This window comes from Sceloporus occidentalis, unplaced genomic scaffold (assembly GCF_023333645.1).
Source record: "Sceloporus occidentalis isolate IW3139 unplaced genomic scaffold, rSceOcc1.0.p SCAF_139, whole genome shotgun sequence".
Lineage (NCBI taxonomy): Eukaryota > Metazoa > Chordata > Lepidosauria > Squamata > Phrynosomatidae > Sceloporus > Sceloporus occidentalis.
Window position 1 is genome coordinate 744,315 of NW_028317119.1, and position 18,126 is coordinate 762,440.

The 18,126-nt window shown below is 39.0% G+C and overlaps 1 protein-coding gene across 1 annotated transcript; it reads right to left on the bottom strand.

Moving 5' to 3' along the window:
- Nucleotides 1-370: 370 nt before the first annotated feature.
- Nucleotides 371-18,126, bottom strand: LOC149281081 (uncharacterized). The gene is made up of 6 exons (XM_089499771.1): nucleotides 18,010-18,126; nucleotides 14,438-14,609; nucleotides 11,817-11,947; nucleotides 9,511-9,706; nucleotides 8,927-9,017; nucleotides 371-1,079 (listed from the first exon to the last, which is right to left on the bottom strand). The coding sequence occupies exons 1-6, from the start codon at nucleotides 18,124-18,126 to the stop codon at nucleotides 371-373; spliced, it is 1,416 nt and encodes a 471-aa protein (XP_089355897.1).

Genomic DNA, 18,126 nt, shown 5'->3' on the forward strand with positions numbered 1-18,126 from the left:
GTCGAAGTCAGGAAATACAGAATTTACACAGTATGTACAGAGAAATTCAGTTCCCCTGACTAAAAACCATTTTCAGAAAAAATCCTGCGAAATCAGTAAGTAAAATACAAAATTATATTGGAGCGCGCAATTGACACAGCAAATGCCAATTACAGCCAAATGGGATGGGGAACTTTTAACAATCTTTCCAAATAAGCTATATAAACACCTGCAAAGCAGTGAATGAAAGTAGCTTGAGCTACAACACAGGGCTAAGAAGCGGAGGATATTTAGAGAGAGAAAGAGGCAGAGACAGTTGACACTGGAGGTATTTTACAGTGGGTATAGGAGGAGAGCAATGCAGTATAAATGCACAGTGTAAATCAAGCCTCTATATTTGTGGCAAAGCAAGGTAACCCCTTTGCATAACCTTGAATGCCTGTACAGCGCCTGGAGAAGGATCCTGTAGAAGTTGTTGCTCTTTACGTTCACTGTTTGGTCCCAGTTTCCTTTCTAACTTTTCTTGGCTTTCATGACTTCCTGGAAAAAAACAATAATCCCCTATCTGTCTCAACACGAGAGGCCCTTTGTCATCTGGGTTTATCACAATTAAATGTTCATCTATGGGAACCTGGATTTCAGAAGACTGAGGCACAGGGAAGTAAGTATTACACTTGTTACCTATCTTGTTCACAATCTTTGTTTGGGATAGCTGAGGAGGGACCTGTGCTCCCATCACATAACCCATTTGCTCCCTGGGATGCAGAGACTTGCTACATATAGTCACCTGCTCAGGAACACCAAATATCTCAGTTTGGAATCTAGGAAGAATAAAATACCCTGTGTTCTTTATGCTACTGTTTCCCAAATTTAATAAAGATTGCACAGGAGAAGAGATGAGGCATGGGTCGGCTAGAGGTTCCCTAAGGTCAATATTTGTCTTAAAAGTTTCCGGCAGTGCTTCTCTGGAGTGGGGAAACTGCACATTCCTTTGTGTTGGAGGGACAGCTGCATACGGTCCAAGTAGGCAGTCACTTGATTTTGGTGCCTTCTCATCAACAGATTCTTCTATTTCTCCAGGTAATGGGTCCACATGTGCACTAAATAAAATAAAATGAGACAAAAACAAAAAGCAAAATAAGGTATCCTTTTGTATTCATTTATATTTAAATCAAAGAAGTATGGAAATTAGTAATATTAGTATTAGCTGGCGATTTTCCTTTAGGGAATTGGAAAAAGATTCCTGGTGCAACATTTAATTTGTACATTGCGCCTGTCCTTGTGTGCTTCCCTATATCCTTCACGTGTTATTTATTGGTCTTGTCAATATTCCCCAATAATATTACCATTGCCCCCAAAATTAAACCTTTATTGATGAATTTATCCCTCAGAGTAAGGAAGGTGATTAACAGCAGCAGTAGGGCATTGGGCAGGCACTAGCAGAAAGACAATTCCAGCCACATGGAATGTGACTGAGTTTCCCTCAAAATTGGACAATTCTTATGAGCAAGGAAGGCGATCCATTATTTTTCTTCCTCACTTTTTTTCTAGACCAAAATAAACATGGTGCTATCTTTAATCTGGTGAGTAAGAAGCATTACAGGGCTGGCAGCGCTTGCGGTAGGTGGCAATGGTGGAGGTTGTGGTAGAAACTGATAATCTTATTCCATGCTTTACCATAGAGTAGTCTACAAGCAAGCTTTGCCTTTTATCCCACCAAGGCACCAGCAGATCACCCTTAAGTGATCATGTTGCTGCTGCTACATGCAGTTGGTGGTATTTCTGACTTCGAGCAAAAAGGCTTCTGTCTACTGACTTATTTGGTGGCAACAAAGATTATGCAATGTCAGAGCTGGCTCTACTGGACACAAATTCAACTTAAAGACCACTTGGACACAAAGCATATGTACAACCCCCTGCCTAACTATTAATTATTAACAGCACAAATGTAGTTTGTGTTCTACAAAAATTAGCCTTTGCTGGAAGTATATTACTGAAACACAACTCAGGTACAGTATTTGGAGAAATAGCTTATAATTTAAAAATGAAAATAATAAATTATTAAATAAAAAGCCTTCTGCAGCTTTCCCAGTAGGGCAATAAAATGAACTATTCATAGTTATAGCTTCTACAATCCACCACACCCCAGTCAGTTTTCTTCACTAGTAGCACACTTACTCAACTTGGGAGATGGGTTGACAGCACTACAGCCAGGCTTACACTGAGTCTAAGTCTAAGACGGTCTGACAGTTGCCTATCTAACACTAACTGACATTGAGGTGATCTAACTCTGATGTGTTTCTGGCTACTACTCAGTTAAAAAGGCACCAGCATGCTTAGATGACTGTGATTGGCCCTTACCCATGTAAATGCAGATTCACTAGTCTAAAATATGTAAATGAAAAAAAACACAGGCTGTTGGAACCATCAATCACAGCTGTAATCAACGATTGTTTTGGCTACTTCTATCTATCAATCACTTATTCTGTACCCTCCTAAACACAGTCCCTACATGAGATGGGTTATAATGGAGCCAAAATGGAAAAGCGAATAAACAAACGGACACAGGTTTAAAATTTGTTAAAGTTTGTAAAAATGTAGTTTGGACAGATTTGAGTGCATACGTTTATTGCATGTAACAATTGAGCCAATTTTGATACTATTTTAAAAGAAGGTCTTAATTACTGGCAGTGCTATTGCTTGTATTGTCTGATTTAAGGTCTGTATCACTTCTGCTGTATTAAAATTATTCTGCTGCTTTTATGACTAGTAATAACACAATTCTTAATGATGATTTGGTAAAAGAGTAATAGAGAGTAACAATAATTATGTGGTATAGGGTAATAAGTCACCAACAGGCTCTCATGAGCCTGGCAGCAGAGTAATGTTTTAATTGGTAATAGAAACCTGTTTGGAATAATGATTTTACATAGTATTAACGCACCAGGTACCTTGATTAAAATAACAATGCATTGGGAAATAAGGCACCCACCAGGCTGGTTATATTAATAACCTGTAACATGCTGTATGACTGCTTACAGTAATATCCCTAATAATGTAGTACACCATAATACAGCATTATGGACTTACAATAACTTAAATACTCTGAGACAGGTTAATAAGGCAACCAGAAGCCTGGTTATAGTTAATAAAGGCACTCAAGAGACTCAATGAATTGCTTAACCTTTTCATTAAGATTCTTTTATCTGACATGCAGGTATTTTAGATTCCTAATATGAAAAAGAAAAGTACACTGATAAAAATCAACTAAACCTGCTTTTAACATATATTATAATTTTTAATATGAATTAAGTGTCGGGCATAACTAAAAGCTATAGATTTGGCTCAAGCGCAGATTCTTCCCGTGCTAGCAAGAACCTCTGGGTTCTGGTGATGCTAATTAAGCTTTACAAGAAATAAGGCATTAAAGATGTAGATTACAGGTGTAAGGCATTGACAGCATATGAAGCACTATACAATCTGGTTCTTATAATTATGATGATTGTGTCCCCAGACCTTTAAAATGATAATCCAGAAATTGGGTGCCATCTATTTTACTACTACATGCACTGCAAATGTTTTTTTGTAATACATAACACTGGGTGGTCTCTCAAGTTTATTAAACATAGAATTTGATGGCACATGAGAACCTTTTAGCTCATCTAGTATGCCCATTTTTCCTGATGTGAAGATCAAGATTTAATTAGTCCCTGGTTTTGTCTTAGATTCAGGATAGTTTTATGCCCATATTATGCATGTTTAAATTTCCTCACTGCATTAGCCTTTACCACTTATGCTGGGAGGCTGTTCTACTTATCTACCACTCTGTCAGTAAAGTAAAACATCCTTATATCACCTGTAAGCCTTTGATCTTTAGTTCAAACATCCAAACAATACAATTTATGTATGAGTCTTCTATGAGGGACAGTGTCTAAAGTCATACTCACCCCTCATGGATACAAACAGAAGATTGCATTTCCAATGCATGATTATTGCTTGTGTATGTGGGCATGATCCAACTCTGGTGTCCCTTTATAAACAGAATAAAATATAATCTAAAATAAATGACGAATCAACATGCGGCACTGCATGGGAGCCAAGTGCTGTTCGGTAATTGATGAATTTTGCCAGCAATTTTAAGTGTGCTCCAAGTTAACCTCAAAAGCATCAATAGATAAAAAGGTTTAGTGAATAAACCCACACATTTGTCTTTTAAAAAAACTCACCAGTAGGTGGTTGCTTAGTAGTTTACTCTTACTAGGATTTGGTAAAGAGTTCTCCCAGCGTTTCTTGAGTCTAATAAATAGAAAGATAGACTGTCAAGAAAACACAAAGGTGTGTAATGAAGGCTGTATAGCTCCGACTAGCTAAACATTTGCGTTAATACCCATGACTTTTAATCACATGTAGAGTTTATGCCTTAAAGATTTTTCACAATGATAGCCACATAAGAATACCAAGTGTAATGTGTATGTTTTGCCAGATAATAGAAGGGAAAGTATTACTCCTTTAAACAGTAAAGTATTCACATAAAAAAAAATGTTTATTATAATAGTGTCTGAACCTTGGTATTTAGATTTTTAAATCTCAGCCATGACTTTATACTATAGATTATTATTATTATCTTTTATTTATATGGCGCCAACAGTTTACGCACCGCTTAACTTTGATCACTTCCGTCAAATAAGGCTAAATATAAAATTGTAAAATATATGTAAAATAACCACCCTTCCCCCTACCTTTGGTTACTCTACATTGTGTTAATGGCAAGTAAAATAATACTGAAATTTGGTGTGTTGGGATAAGGCAAGAATATCGCACAAAACCTTATATATGTGAGGAAAAAGTCCCTACATAGGAAAAACGCATATTAAAGTAAAATTAAAAAAAAAAAAAAGTTACAAAATAAGTTTCCTAACGTAGAAGCTGTGTAGCTGCCCTCCTCCAGCATGGTCCAATAATTCAATGGGCGCTGACGGTAATTATTTCACATGCAGGGAGATGTGTTTGGCCGAACAGATATCCCATACAGAAACTAGCTAGGGGTAGGGATAAGTGCAAATTCATTTAAGGGGATTAGAATCCCCCATGCATTTGCAAAAGGGAGACCATGTAAATTTTAAGGGACCTCTCAGCTACCATCAGGGGCGTAACTAGAAACTACCGAGCCCTGATGCGAAAATTCACCCTGGGCCCCCCAACTTCAACAGCTAGTCTGTGCCCTCTTTGCCCCTTGCCATACCTCCTTCCAACATAAAACATATGTAAACACACAAATTATACACACTTACTCATACTCACACACGCAAAGTACATTCATGCTCACACACAATTACACTTCCATGCTCACACACTAACACAATTACACATTCATGCTCTCACACACAAGTACACATCTATTGTTAGGATCAACTGTGAGGATATCAAGATACAAGAAATCACCAGCAATGTGAATTAGTTACTTTATTGGCAAAAGCAAGTAGACAAAAGTTAAGGAAAGTAGTCAGCAATGCAGGGGTTAATGAGGAGAAACAAAGACCAAAAATACTTTCAGCAGTGATGATGTTAAAGAGCAAGTCTAAAGACTACTATTACTTGCCACTGAAATAGTCTTGATAAGGAAGGTAGTGATCAGGATCACAGAAACACCAGACTGCTGCAATTTAAACAAAATAACTGAGCACTAGTGATGTCCGGATCATGAACGAATCGTTCATTTGATCCGGTTCTTTTTAGTGATCCGGATGAATCGGTTCAGTAGACTGAACGATTCATTTGTAGCGGTTCAGTCTGTGAATCATTCAGCTGTAACCTGATCCTAGAGCTGTGAGTCATCTGCAGAGCACTCAGACACAGACTCTGGGGTCAGGTTACAGCTCCTTAATTCACAGAGGAACGATGACTCATAGAGTCAGAGAGTCGTTCAAAGATTCAAATGATCCGAAGACTCGAATGATCCGAAGACTCGAATGATTCAAATGATTCGAATCTTACAAGGATCCGAATCTTACAGAGATTCGAATCTTACAGAGAATATTACTGATACCATACTTTTATAAATAAATACATTAATAATGTTCACACTGCCCCCAGGATTTAGGTTCCCCTAAGTTTGCCCCCCCCTTTACCTATAAGTTAACTTTATTAAATTAATTAAATTAACCCTCAGTCATCAGCATAAAATTAACCCTTATACCCCATCAACCATAACTGCCCCTGAACTTAACCGTAAAGATCCCATTAACCATAACAGCCCCTGAAATTAACCCTAAAGACCCCATTAATCATAACGGCCCCTGAAATTAACCCTAAATACTCCATTAACCATAACTGCCCCTAAATTAATTGCATGTACTCCAGATAAATTACCTAATAAATTGGTATGGTTGATGGGGTCTTTAGTGTTAATTTAGGGGCAGTTATGCTTAATGAGGTGTTTAGGGTTAATTTGGGGGCAGTTATGCTTAATGGGGTGTTTAGGGTTAATTTGGGGGCAGTTATGCTTAATGGGGTGTTAGGGTTAATTTTAGGGGCAGACATGGTTGATGTGGTGTTTAGGGTTAATTTAATGGTGAGGGTTAATTTAATTAATTTATTAAAGTAAGCTTAAGGTGCAGTTGCAGGTAAAGGGGAATGTAAATCCTGGGGGCAGTGATTATTAATGTATTATTTATAACAGTATGGTAATATTATCTGACTGATTCGAATCCCAATGAAGGCAGAGAGTCGTTCAAAGATCCGGATCTTACAATGAGCCGGATCTTACAGTGATCCGGATCTTACAGTGATCCGGATCACTGTAAGATTCGGATCCCTGTAAGATCCGAATCTTTGAACGACTCTCTGCCTTCATTGACATCACTGGAGGCAGGGGGGAGGATTCATAATGAAAGGGGCAGGGCCAATCGTTTGTGAGCCTGCACGGAGTCAGTGGAAAACAGTAACTCCTGTGAGTCACACTGAGTGATCCGAAGATTCGGATAAAGAATCGGATCATTTCAGTGGACGAATCGAAATGATCCGATTCACTTTAATGATCCGAACTTCCCATCACTACTGAGCACTGAGTAAAGTCCTGCTTGTCCCTTTTATACAGTGCTTGATTATTAATCCGCCTCCTTGTGTGATGTCATCTTCGTGAGCCTTACAATCTCTCTGCTGCAAACCCTGTAAAAGGGTGGAGTAAGTACATGCAAGTTCTGGTGATGATCCCAATCTGTTTGGTTTCGGGCCTAATGTTCCAGGGAACCACAGAGGTGCCTGCTGCAGACTGGGTTAGTGGGTACTCGGGGGATTAGCTCCGTGGATACCCCTGACATCTATGCTCACACACAAGTACACATCCATGCTGGCACACACAAAAGTACACATCCATGCTGACACACACAAAAGTACACATCCATGCTGGCACACACAAAAGTACATATCAATGCTCACACACAAAAGTACATATTCATGCTCACACACACAAGTACACATTCATGCTCACACACACGTACACAATTATGCTCACACACACAGTTTATGCTCACACACACAAGTACACATTTATGCTCACACATACACACAATCACAGATCCATGCTCATACACACAAAGTAACACAATTACGCATCCCTGCTCACATACAAGTACACATCCATGCTGGCACACACAAAAGTACACATCCATGCTGACACACACAAAAGTACACATCAATGCTCACACACAAAAGTACATATTCATGCTCACACACACACGTACACATTCATGCTCACACACACAAGTACACATTTATGCTCACACACACAAGTACACATCCATGCTCACACACACACAAGTATACATTCATGCTCACACACAATTACACACCCATGCTCATACACACACAATTACACATCCATACACACAATCACAGATCCATGCTCACACACACAAAGTAACACAATTACGCATCCCTGCTCACATACACAAGTAAACATTCATGCTCACACACACAAGTATACATTCATGCTCACACACAATTACACACCCATGCTCATACACACACACACAATTACACACCCATGCTCTCTCACACACGTACACACCCATGCTCTCACACACACACAATACACATCCATGCTCTCACACACACAAGTACACATCAATGCTTACATGACGTCAACATTGTTTAGCAAGGGCCCTTCCAACCTGGATCGGTGCAATCCAGGTCAGAAGGGCCCTTTCTAAGCAATTTTTAATGATACAAGGAGACAGGAAGAAGGGGTTGCATGGGTCGCACCAGGCCCCCTAGAGGCACAAGCCCGGTCGCAACTGCTATAGTTATGCCAGTGGCTATCATTAAGCATTAAAGTGGTCCCAACTGCAATGGAGCCTGCCTCTCTAGGGGACTCAGGTGATCCCTGCAACCACATGTTCCTGTCTCTCTCCATACTGTTTCAAGATTGTTCAGAAAGGGTCTTTCTGAGCTGGACCGCATCGTATATGCATGTCTGTGTATAAGCGGTTTTTGCACCAGGGTCCCGTGGTTTCTAGTTATGCCCCTGGCGATGGCTGTAGTGTTTCTTTAACATATAGCTGCACCTACTTGCCAGCCAAGGTGCCTGAAAAACCACCATTTACATGATATGTGTTTTTATGAACTGGAGGCCAAAACTGTACTCCATATCCAAGATTTGTTTTACCAATACCAATGTAAACAAGCAATATTACATTCTTATACACATTCCCATTTGTAATAAAGGATAACAGCTTTCTTGTCTTTGCAGAAACTGCCTGGGATGCACTACTAGAAAGTGTAGTTGACAAGTACTGCCATTCCATTAACTATCATGCTTTTTTCCTAATGTTATCTTTTTTATGTTGAAATATTATGGCAATCTGCCAATTGTAGCTGATCATCCACATAAGAATACCATCAAACCACATGTACTATTGCTGTTAAAGTGTATTTTGTTTTAATTTACCTGCTGACAAACGTAGATAGGAACCATACACAAATTAGGAGGACTATCACACTTACAGGTACAATTAGAAATATGATCTTGTCATTTGCTGCTGGGGGAGAAAAGAATAATATAAGTTAACCTGACTTTGTTATAGGTAGGCCAGGATTAAGGAAAACATAACTGTAGATTTATGAAAGTAAAAGTCTTTCTTAGAGCCATGTTGGATTAAAGAGGCAATCTTCTGCGAAGGGCCTATGGGAAGATGGTGGACTCTTCTATGTTCCATGTCCTTGGTGTCCAGGTTACAATTTAACCCAGACTAATAAGAACAATAACAATAAGAACATTAACTCTGTATGATTTAGCCAGAATGTCGAGCCCCAGGGCTGCTGCTAGATATAGAGATTAGATTGTATGCACACTGTTTATTCACAGTGTTAACGATAAAACAAAGTTGGAAAGGGGAAGTTGTCAGAGGCAATATAGAAAAAATAATAAATACGTTCTGTTGAAGAAATTAGTGATGGGTGACATGATGTTGAAATGTATATATATATATATTACAAATGGGATGTAATAGTAAGGTGGGCAATACTACTCACTTTTTCTGGTTTTCCAGGATGTCCTATAGCTCCAGTCACTCCAAGGACCACTGAAGTAGGGTTGACTGTGGTCAGGCCTTGTACGAACTTTTACTGCATAGTTACTAGATCCCTGGAGTGCAGAACTCAGTATATAATACTCAGGAATATTACCAGAGACATTAAACAGCAGGTGAGGAGGACATTCTGTGTCACCCTATAATGTATAATAAGAATTAGAAAAAAACACCATATTAAATGTTGGAGATTATGATTTCTAAAATGAAAACTGGTCTTTTTTAGCAGGGAAAGTGGGAAGGGACTGCAAAGGTTCATGTTTCTGTGAAGCACAAAATAAACAAGTAAGAAAATATTGTTCACAAAATGGACCAGCCAAGGCAGGGGATTATGTATGCACATTGTGTCAGTTCTTGAAATACTGATTATGCCTATGTTGTGTTTCAATAACACACACTACTAACAAAGCCTCATATTTTGTAAAGCACAAAATAAGTAAATAAAAAAATATTAAGCAAGCCAGGGCAGCAGGACTGCGCACGCACAGTGTTCTTTCTTTAAATACTGTTCCTGAGTTGTGCGTGATTAGTAGACTTATATGTCGGGACACCCTGTACCCCGACGGGGTACTTCCGCCAAGCTGCGCTTCCTTCTGCTGGGACACTGCAGCTTTGCTGCTTTAGCTAGCTGTAGCTTAGAGTATTCAGCACATGTACTGTCCTGAAAAGGACAGTGAGTTATTACAGCAGCCCACCCTAAGCGTTAGACAGCACCAATGTTGAAGTGAAAACAGGACTGGAGTTTTATTGAAAACACACCAGTATTTAAACATTACATACAATAGTCATAGTTACCTTCCCAAAAACAGAACTAGGCTGGCCCCTAGGCCCTTCCAGAATCCCAAGGGACAGAGGCTTCTGTGACAATTTACACAACCAGCAAAGCCTCTCATTATTGTTAAGCACAAAATAAATTAGTGTCATTAATACATATTACCGTAATATAGTCAGGCAGGCTAAAGCAGTGGGTTATGCATGTGCTACATGTCCAAGTGGTCCTTCAGTTGAACCCTTGTCCACAGCCATCAAAGAAGCACGTTTTTGTACAGGTCTTTTCTACTGTATGCAGAGGTTATGGGTTAGCAGCACACATCAGATCACATTTTGGCAGCTCTTATAAAGATACCATGTGCAGTGGCAGAAACAGGACTGATGGTGACTGACGAGGCAGCAAACATGGTTAAAACAATTAAAGACTGGGACTTGCATGGCACAAATACTACATTGCGTTCTTTTGGATCAGAAGCAGGAAGGATGAGAAGAAGGGTTGAACTCTTTTAAATCTAAATGACTACTGTTGTTGTTGTACGTTACTACTACTACTACTACTACTACTACTACTACTACTACTACTACTACTATTACTATCTTGTGGTAAGTGCAGCTATTCCACCTGAGGGCACTGCTGAGTGTCAAAACCCAATTAAAGTTGCTGCAATATTTCACCGCAACATGAAGGCAAGCCAGATGAGCAATGAGCAGGAGAAGACGGGACTATCCCAGCACCATCTACCTCAGAATATAGTACCTCACTGAAACTCCATCCTACATATGATGGAGTAGATCCTACAGCAGCAGCAGGCCAGTCACTTCATGTCCTCTTAGCAGAAGATTGGGGTGTCCAGCCCATTAGGCAGAGGGGGATGGGCATTAATGGGGCAGGTGACAACCAGGAATGTAAACAAAACACTGCCAGTTTGGACCAGGTCATCACTATGTTTACCCACCTGATGCAAAAAAGCACAAATTCCTGGAATACAATGAGGTCTGGAACACACACTTATAGATATGTCCATACACTTACACATACATGGTTACACACAAACATTTAAAAATCCATGCTCACACACCAATATGCACACCCATGCTCACACACATACACATCCGTGCTCATACACACATCCGTGCTCTCACACACACATCCGTGCTCACACATACATCCGTGCTCCTACACAAACACACATGCACATACATGCTTAGACACAAACATACATACATGCATGCTCACCACCACTTATGTACTTTCCCTCCTTCCCCCCTTACCCTCTCCCTACTTCCCTCACTCACCCCTCCCCCACAGCTCAACAGTAGATTTTCTTCTCTGCTCGCAGAGTGTGTGAGCCGCCATCTATGATCTCAACAGCCGGTCCTTAGCCCTAATAGAGACTCTATTAGGTACAATAGAGGTATGTGCTCTGAGAGGCATCATACAAGGTATGCGCTGACAGACCCCTGGTTATTGTTATGTACCTGTTTCCAGTAACATAACTGGTAAGCCAGTTGGATGTTGTGCAAAGCCGAAAGTGGAGGGTTCCAATGTACCATGTAACCATTGTCTGATCTCTCTTCAACTTTGATATTTGTAGGGGGCTGAGTCTGAACTGAGAGAAAAATATAAAAATTACCAGCAAGCTAACAAACTTATGGGACCGGTTATGGGGTATGTGTTTTATATTAAAAAAAGAGTGTAACAAAAAGTGTTAAGGTATGACTGCCTAACTGAGGTCACACACACACAATGGACAAAAGTAATCGAATGGCAATCTTGTACTGGCTAGAATCATTAAATGAGAAAATTATGTTACTTTTTATGTCATTTTTCATACTGCAATTTGTCCAAGGATTGCTATTCAATTATTTGTAATAAATTTACCTCTGCCTTCAAATCTATCCCAAGATTTAACACGCTGTCTTGCCTTCCTTTTTAAGGACAACATGTAAGCCCCTATCTTAAACAAAATATAAAACAAATGGAGGAATAAGTATGTGGATAAAGTTAAGGAGAATTTTGTTATAAGCCTGGGGTTACTGATGGAAAAGGAACGGAAATTACTCTCTCAATATAGTGTTATTCATATTTCAAACATTTTGTCCTTAAGTCGCTGTACCCATAGATCTCATGATGTTCCACGATACTGTATTGAACTGTATTCGAATATAAGACAAGTTTTTTTTTAGAAAAATACCACTCATCTTAGATTCGAGGTTGTCTTATAATCTGACCTCAAATAGTTGTCTGGCAGCCAGCAGACAACCTCTGCTAAAGCCTGGCACTTCTGCCGGGGCTTCTATGACGGAGTGCCAGCATGACATGACCTTCCAATGCTCCAGGTCCAATACGGGAGTGCCAGGCAGAAGTGGAGGTTGAGCGCAGACGTTCACCAGCTGCCAGAGAGGAGGATCACCTGCAGCACTGCAGAGGACCTGGATCTGGCAGCTGGTGAACGTCTGCGCGATGCCAACAGACATGACCGTCCGGTGCTCAGTCATAGAAGCCCCGTCGGAAATCCCGGGCAGCAGCAGAGGTTGTCTACTCGCACTGCATTGCCCAAACTAAAGTCTGGGGATGCATTGTTAAGTGCATCCAGGGGGTATAAGGCATATCTGTGGGGCAGAGTGGCATAAAGGTGGGTATAAGGCATATCTGGAGGGCAGAGTGGCAAGCCTGGAGGCAGAGTTGCATAACTGGGGGGGGGGCAGATTGGCAATAGGGTAGTCATATATTTAAGCTTTTTTCTTTTTTTCCTAAATTAATATTGAAATTTTGTTGGGTTGTCTTATAATCAGGGTCATCTTATAATCAAGCAAACACGGTATTAAATTACATAATGTCATTTGAACAGGGTATGGCTCAGCATGCTCTGGATCCTAAAGATCTGTGTTATCTCTGTGAAAAGGTTATACTGAGTAGATAGATGAAACAGATGGACTTTTGAAAAGTGTAAATGTGAAGCACTTACTGTTCTTACATGGTGTGAACGTCTTTACTGCCTCATGGGGTCTGACTTGGATGTTAAAGGAATTGTATGCCTGCTTTGGGGGTATCTCCAAAGTACAGCTATAGAGTACATAGGAGGTTCCAGCCACAGAAGTACTCTTTTGAGGGATGCATTTCTTCTCCCTTCAGGTTAAGATCATGAGATGTTTTTGGAATAGTTATATTAGCACAATTGGGTATGTGTTGGAAGTCATTGAATATGCAAGTAGATATACAGTATGTCATTGCTATTATCTTACTAATATTTGGGCAGGTTTTAAGACTTGGAGTATAAACTGCATGTACGCATTTGCAATATCATATGTTTATAAGATATGTTTTACAGGATACATAACAAATCTGAATTTAAAAAAAAATCATTAGCTCTGCCCTGTTAATAGTGTATTTTGTTTCAATGGATTTCAATCAGTAAATTCTTTCACCACTGCCATGGAAAACTGCAGGACACCTCTAAGTCTATTATAGGTTTCCATTGAGGTTGAAAGGTTAACATGGGTAGTCGTATATAACAACCATAATCCAAGGACAGGGAGTCCTTCCTGTTAGCCCAATAATATTGCAGTCCAAAAACAATTGGTCTACATAGACTATCCTACCTACATTTGAGGCACAGGAGAATAACTTTTTAATGTTTCTGAATAAATCAAATACCTGTAGAGTCACTGGTTATTGTGTCGTTTTTGTACTTGATTGAGGCTAATTTCTCAAAACCGTGTTAGCAGTTGTGCATATGCTACCATCAACCTAACTCTTTTTGACAGACTTATCAAATAACTCACCTTGCAGAGTAGGTGTTGTTAAGGAGTCCAGCGGTCTTACTGTCAGCTTCCTTGGGGTATTCAATATAATAGAGGGCATAAGACACAGATTGTGTGACCTCTTCCATTACCTCCCAACTGCATCTCATCTCAGTCACGCCATTGTATTCACAAATCAAGTTTTGGGGGCCTGCCTTGTCGCCTATGAAAAAATAATTAACTTTCGGAGTATTGCAATATCTCCAGTACTCTCTCAAGAAACATTTTGCACATTCTATAAATTGTTTTTTAGGTCATACCTATACCCCTAAATACATATTCTGTTTACATAGTACCTTTAGGGATGTCCCAGGTCAGCTCTCTGCTCCACATGCTCCATAAGCCCTTGTGGTGTTGACCATCATGATAGATAGCCCGTACTCGAAATATGTAGGAACTTCCAGGAACTAAAAGCTGGGGCTCTAAATTGACTTCCACCTCGTCTACAACATAAAGTGAAGCTTCATCCTTGAACATAAAATGAGAAGAGACTCAACATGTGGACCAGAATGTAATTTTAATTTACCTCTAAACACTTGCTGGGCCTAGAGTAATTTTAAAATTTTGGAGTCACCAGACCCCTGTTCTCCCACCAGTGTTCCTGTGGGAAGGCCTCAAGAAAGCAATTTAGTCATACATTTAGTCACAGTGAGAAAGTGCTGAAAAATCCTTTCAAATTAGAACATTTTATTGTTCACACCTGGATTCCTTAATGTTTTTAAGGGTCCAAATGCAAAACAGAGGCTTTGGCCTGTCTTATAGTAGTTATAGGCGACAGTAAACCAGCATGACTATGTGTTAACATGAATGAATGGAGTTAAATGAAGAATCAGGCTACAGGCAACGAGAGAAAACACAGGCCCAGCATTTGAATTAAAAGAATACTTTGATTTAACAGCAGTGTATGCAAAGCTAATGTTGGTAATTATTGAATGGTTGGGTGTGAAACATCTGGTTGCTTGTCATGTATGCTTAAAAATTCCCAAGGGCTTTGCTTCCAACAGCAATGTAGTTCACTTATCAAAAGTGAAATTATTACTAATGGACAGGTAGATTTTCACTGGAGTTAAAGTGGTAAAAATTTACAGGAAACTGCGATACCATCTGACTTCTCTTAAATATGCTTAATTGTCCTAATTAGCAGTGGCATGGTCTTTATTATTATTATTATTATTATTATTATTAAACTTGTATACGCCTCTCATTGTAATAGCGCTATAGAGTGTACTGGCAGTTTATAAATCTAATATGAAGTGTAATCTCTACTCCTGCCTATGATTAATGGTTCATGTCTTAAACTCTGTAAAATGCATGTGTCTTGCACGGTTGTATTTACATGGAATTATTTTGATGGATTATTAATGATTTCATATTTTCAAGTATCTCGTGGTCAGGTTATTGCTCTTTGCCATCATTATTCCTCCACAAATGTCTGGATTAATTGAAGAAAGTATTTATGATGTCCTATTTTGTTATTTATTAGTAACTGTACCTCCCACTTTTCCCAGCCATGTCTATAGTATGATATCTGGTAAAGCAGAGACCAAGGAGTGTCCAGGTGAACTGGACGCTTCCAACCCAGAGTGACAGACCCATTATTAGATAGATGGAGCTTCAGTCCTTCCGGTGGTAAAGTCCTTACTGCAGAAATTACATTAGAGAAAGCCAAATTAACAACATTATAAATGAGTGCAAAAAAACTAAATAAAAATAAACAAAAGCAGAAATATCTGCTTAGCTGTTAACAGGTTTCCATATTGCAGACTTTTGGGTCTTTTACCAACTTTAATAAATTATCAGATGTTTACAGTCACATTTTAACATAAAGTCATCTATTTATATCATGTTATGGTCTAATGCATTTATCATTTATATCTATGCAACTGAACTTTGCAGTCAAAGCTTGCTTAGCCCTTACTCGTTTCTATAAATGTATTACTATTACTATTATTTAAAATGGTCAACTAGTGGTGGTATCACATTTACTAGTTACCAGGGTTGAACATATGTTAGTTATCAGAAATCACATTAGGCCTGCAAAGTTTTTGCACCTAAGGCAGATGAACTCACAACATATAGAGCTTTCAGATAAATATACCTTTTGTAGAAATTGTATTTGTCACATACATTTTCTGTAATTTAATAAGAATAAAATATTATATACTTAGTAGCAAAAAGCATGATGGATGTCATTTCTGTATGTGATGCTTTGATACCTTTTCAATATATGAATATGTTATGTCTTACCTTACATTGTACAATGGTGTTGACTTGACCTCCCTGACCACTCACCCGTGTTGGCAGGAATGATGTTGGCTTCTGTCTGTATGACTCTTTCTGGTAGGAAGGAAAAACTGTCTGTCATGTGGATGGAGAACGTTGTATTCAACCGGCAACTCCGTCTCAGGTTAGGGCCCCCATCGTGTTTGGTATACAAGATGTCACATTTCGTAACATTTCTACTGGTACAGAGGACCTTGGATCAATTGCTAATATACATTGTTTAAAGTTCTTCTTTTCTCTTACTATCTATCTATTGGAGTGAGTAATGTCTGAGTGGGTTAAGTGTGGGTATTAGGTGGCTGGACAACCAGAGAAAATCTTCCTATAAATAAAGTTTCATGTTCTGAAATCCTGGATTGTCTTTTCATTTGAGATTTCTTATCATACACCAGAGATATTATTCAAACTGAATGAAACCAGAATCAGACCCTGAATAATTTAAAAAGGGGCAGCAAATAGGAGGATTCCACAAGTTGGTTTGGTTTATGTTTTTTTTAATCTTTAATACTCATCATTATGTTAATAAACCCATGGAAACAGTGTGTCTGTTACAGAGTGTGGAATGACATTCTAGTATGGTTAAAAGATAAAGAAGTCTCACCAGAACATTCAGTGTTCTGTTTTACATTTATGCATTATGGCAACTCCTCATTTATGGTGTTGTTACTCTTCAACTTTTGTTTTAAGATTCTGTTTACCTCTTGTTCAGTCCCTGAAGACCTGTGTACATGCATACCTTTTCACACTGCTCCAGTGGTAAAGGCTCATGGGAAATATGGTGTGAGCAGCTGAGCTTTCATTCCACTGACAGCTCCAATGTGTTCTGAAGTCATTGACACAATCAAGAGAGTCCAGCAAGGTAGAGCCTGTGGAAGCAGAGTAATAAGTGAAGAAATACTCCAGTATAACACTTGAGAATTCTATCCTAGCAATATTTCATTTCTTATACCATTTAATATGTATCTCCAACTTGTAATACTCAATTTCCACTGTCATAACATTTTATTTTTGTTTGTTTTTTAGAGCCTGTCAATGGGTGCGGGCCTTTCTCACTGAAAACAATAAATAAGATTTACTGCAATCACACTGAGTGTATTATCAGATTCTCCTATAGTCTTGCCACTAATTGGACACGCTACCATCATACATTATACACGTTTATGAAAAGGATGGCAGACAGAAACCAAAAGTTGCATGACATTGTATTTATACTACCATGCACCAGTGCATTGTATCCCAGGTTGACTATAGTTATTATTTATTTATTTATTAATATAAGGCTGTCATACTCTGCAGCACTGCACAATTCATAGAGAGCCGGGAGCTCTTCACAAATGGGATTAGCTTTAATCTAGCCAAATAGGAGCATGAACTGTCACCACAAATTGGGAAATTTTGCTCATCATTTTATATTCAAACCAATGACATTTAATCTAAATATTAACTACAGTTACTTTCATTTTTAAATATATCAATGCTGAGGACAGCCATTCAACCCCTTATCGGTAAGTTTTAAGTGGTATGAGTCTAGAGACTAATTCCTACCCATACACTTCAACAAGTGTTGGTTGGTCGCACACTTTACCTGGTTAGGTGGTGTAACTGTACCATTACATATACCATCTGCCTTCATTGCACACACAACTCTGTCTATGTTTTTAGCAATACCAGACATAGACATGACAGGGGGTAAGATTGTCAT

Coding starts and splice junctions, on each gene's coding strand:
- LOC149281081 (XM_089499771.1), bottom strand. CDS start 18,126: ATGACAATCTTACCCCCTGTCATGTCTATGTCTGGTATTGCTAAAAAC. Junction 9,018..9,510: donor ATCCTGGAAAACCAGAAAAA/GTGAGTAGTATT, acceptor TTTCTCCCCCAG/CAGCAAATGACAAGATCATA. Junction 1,080..8,926: donor CTATCTACGTTTGTCAGCAG/GTAAATTAAAAC, acceptor TATTTTATTTAG/TGCACATGTGGACCCATTAC.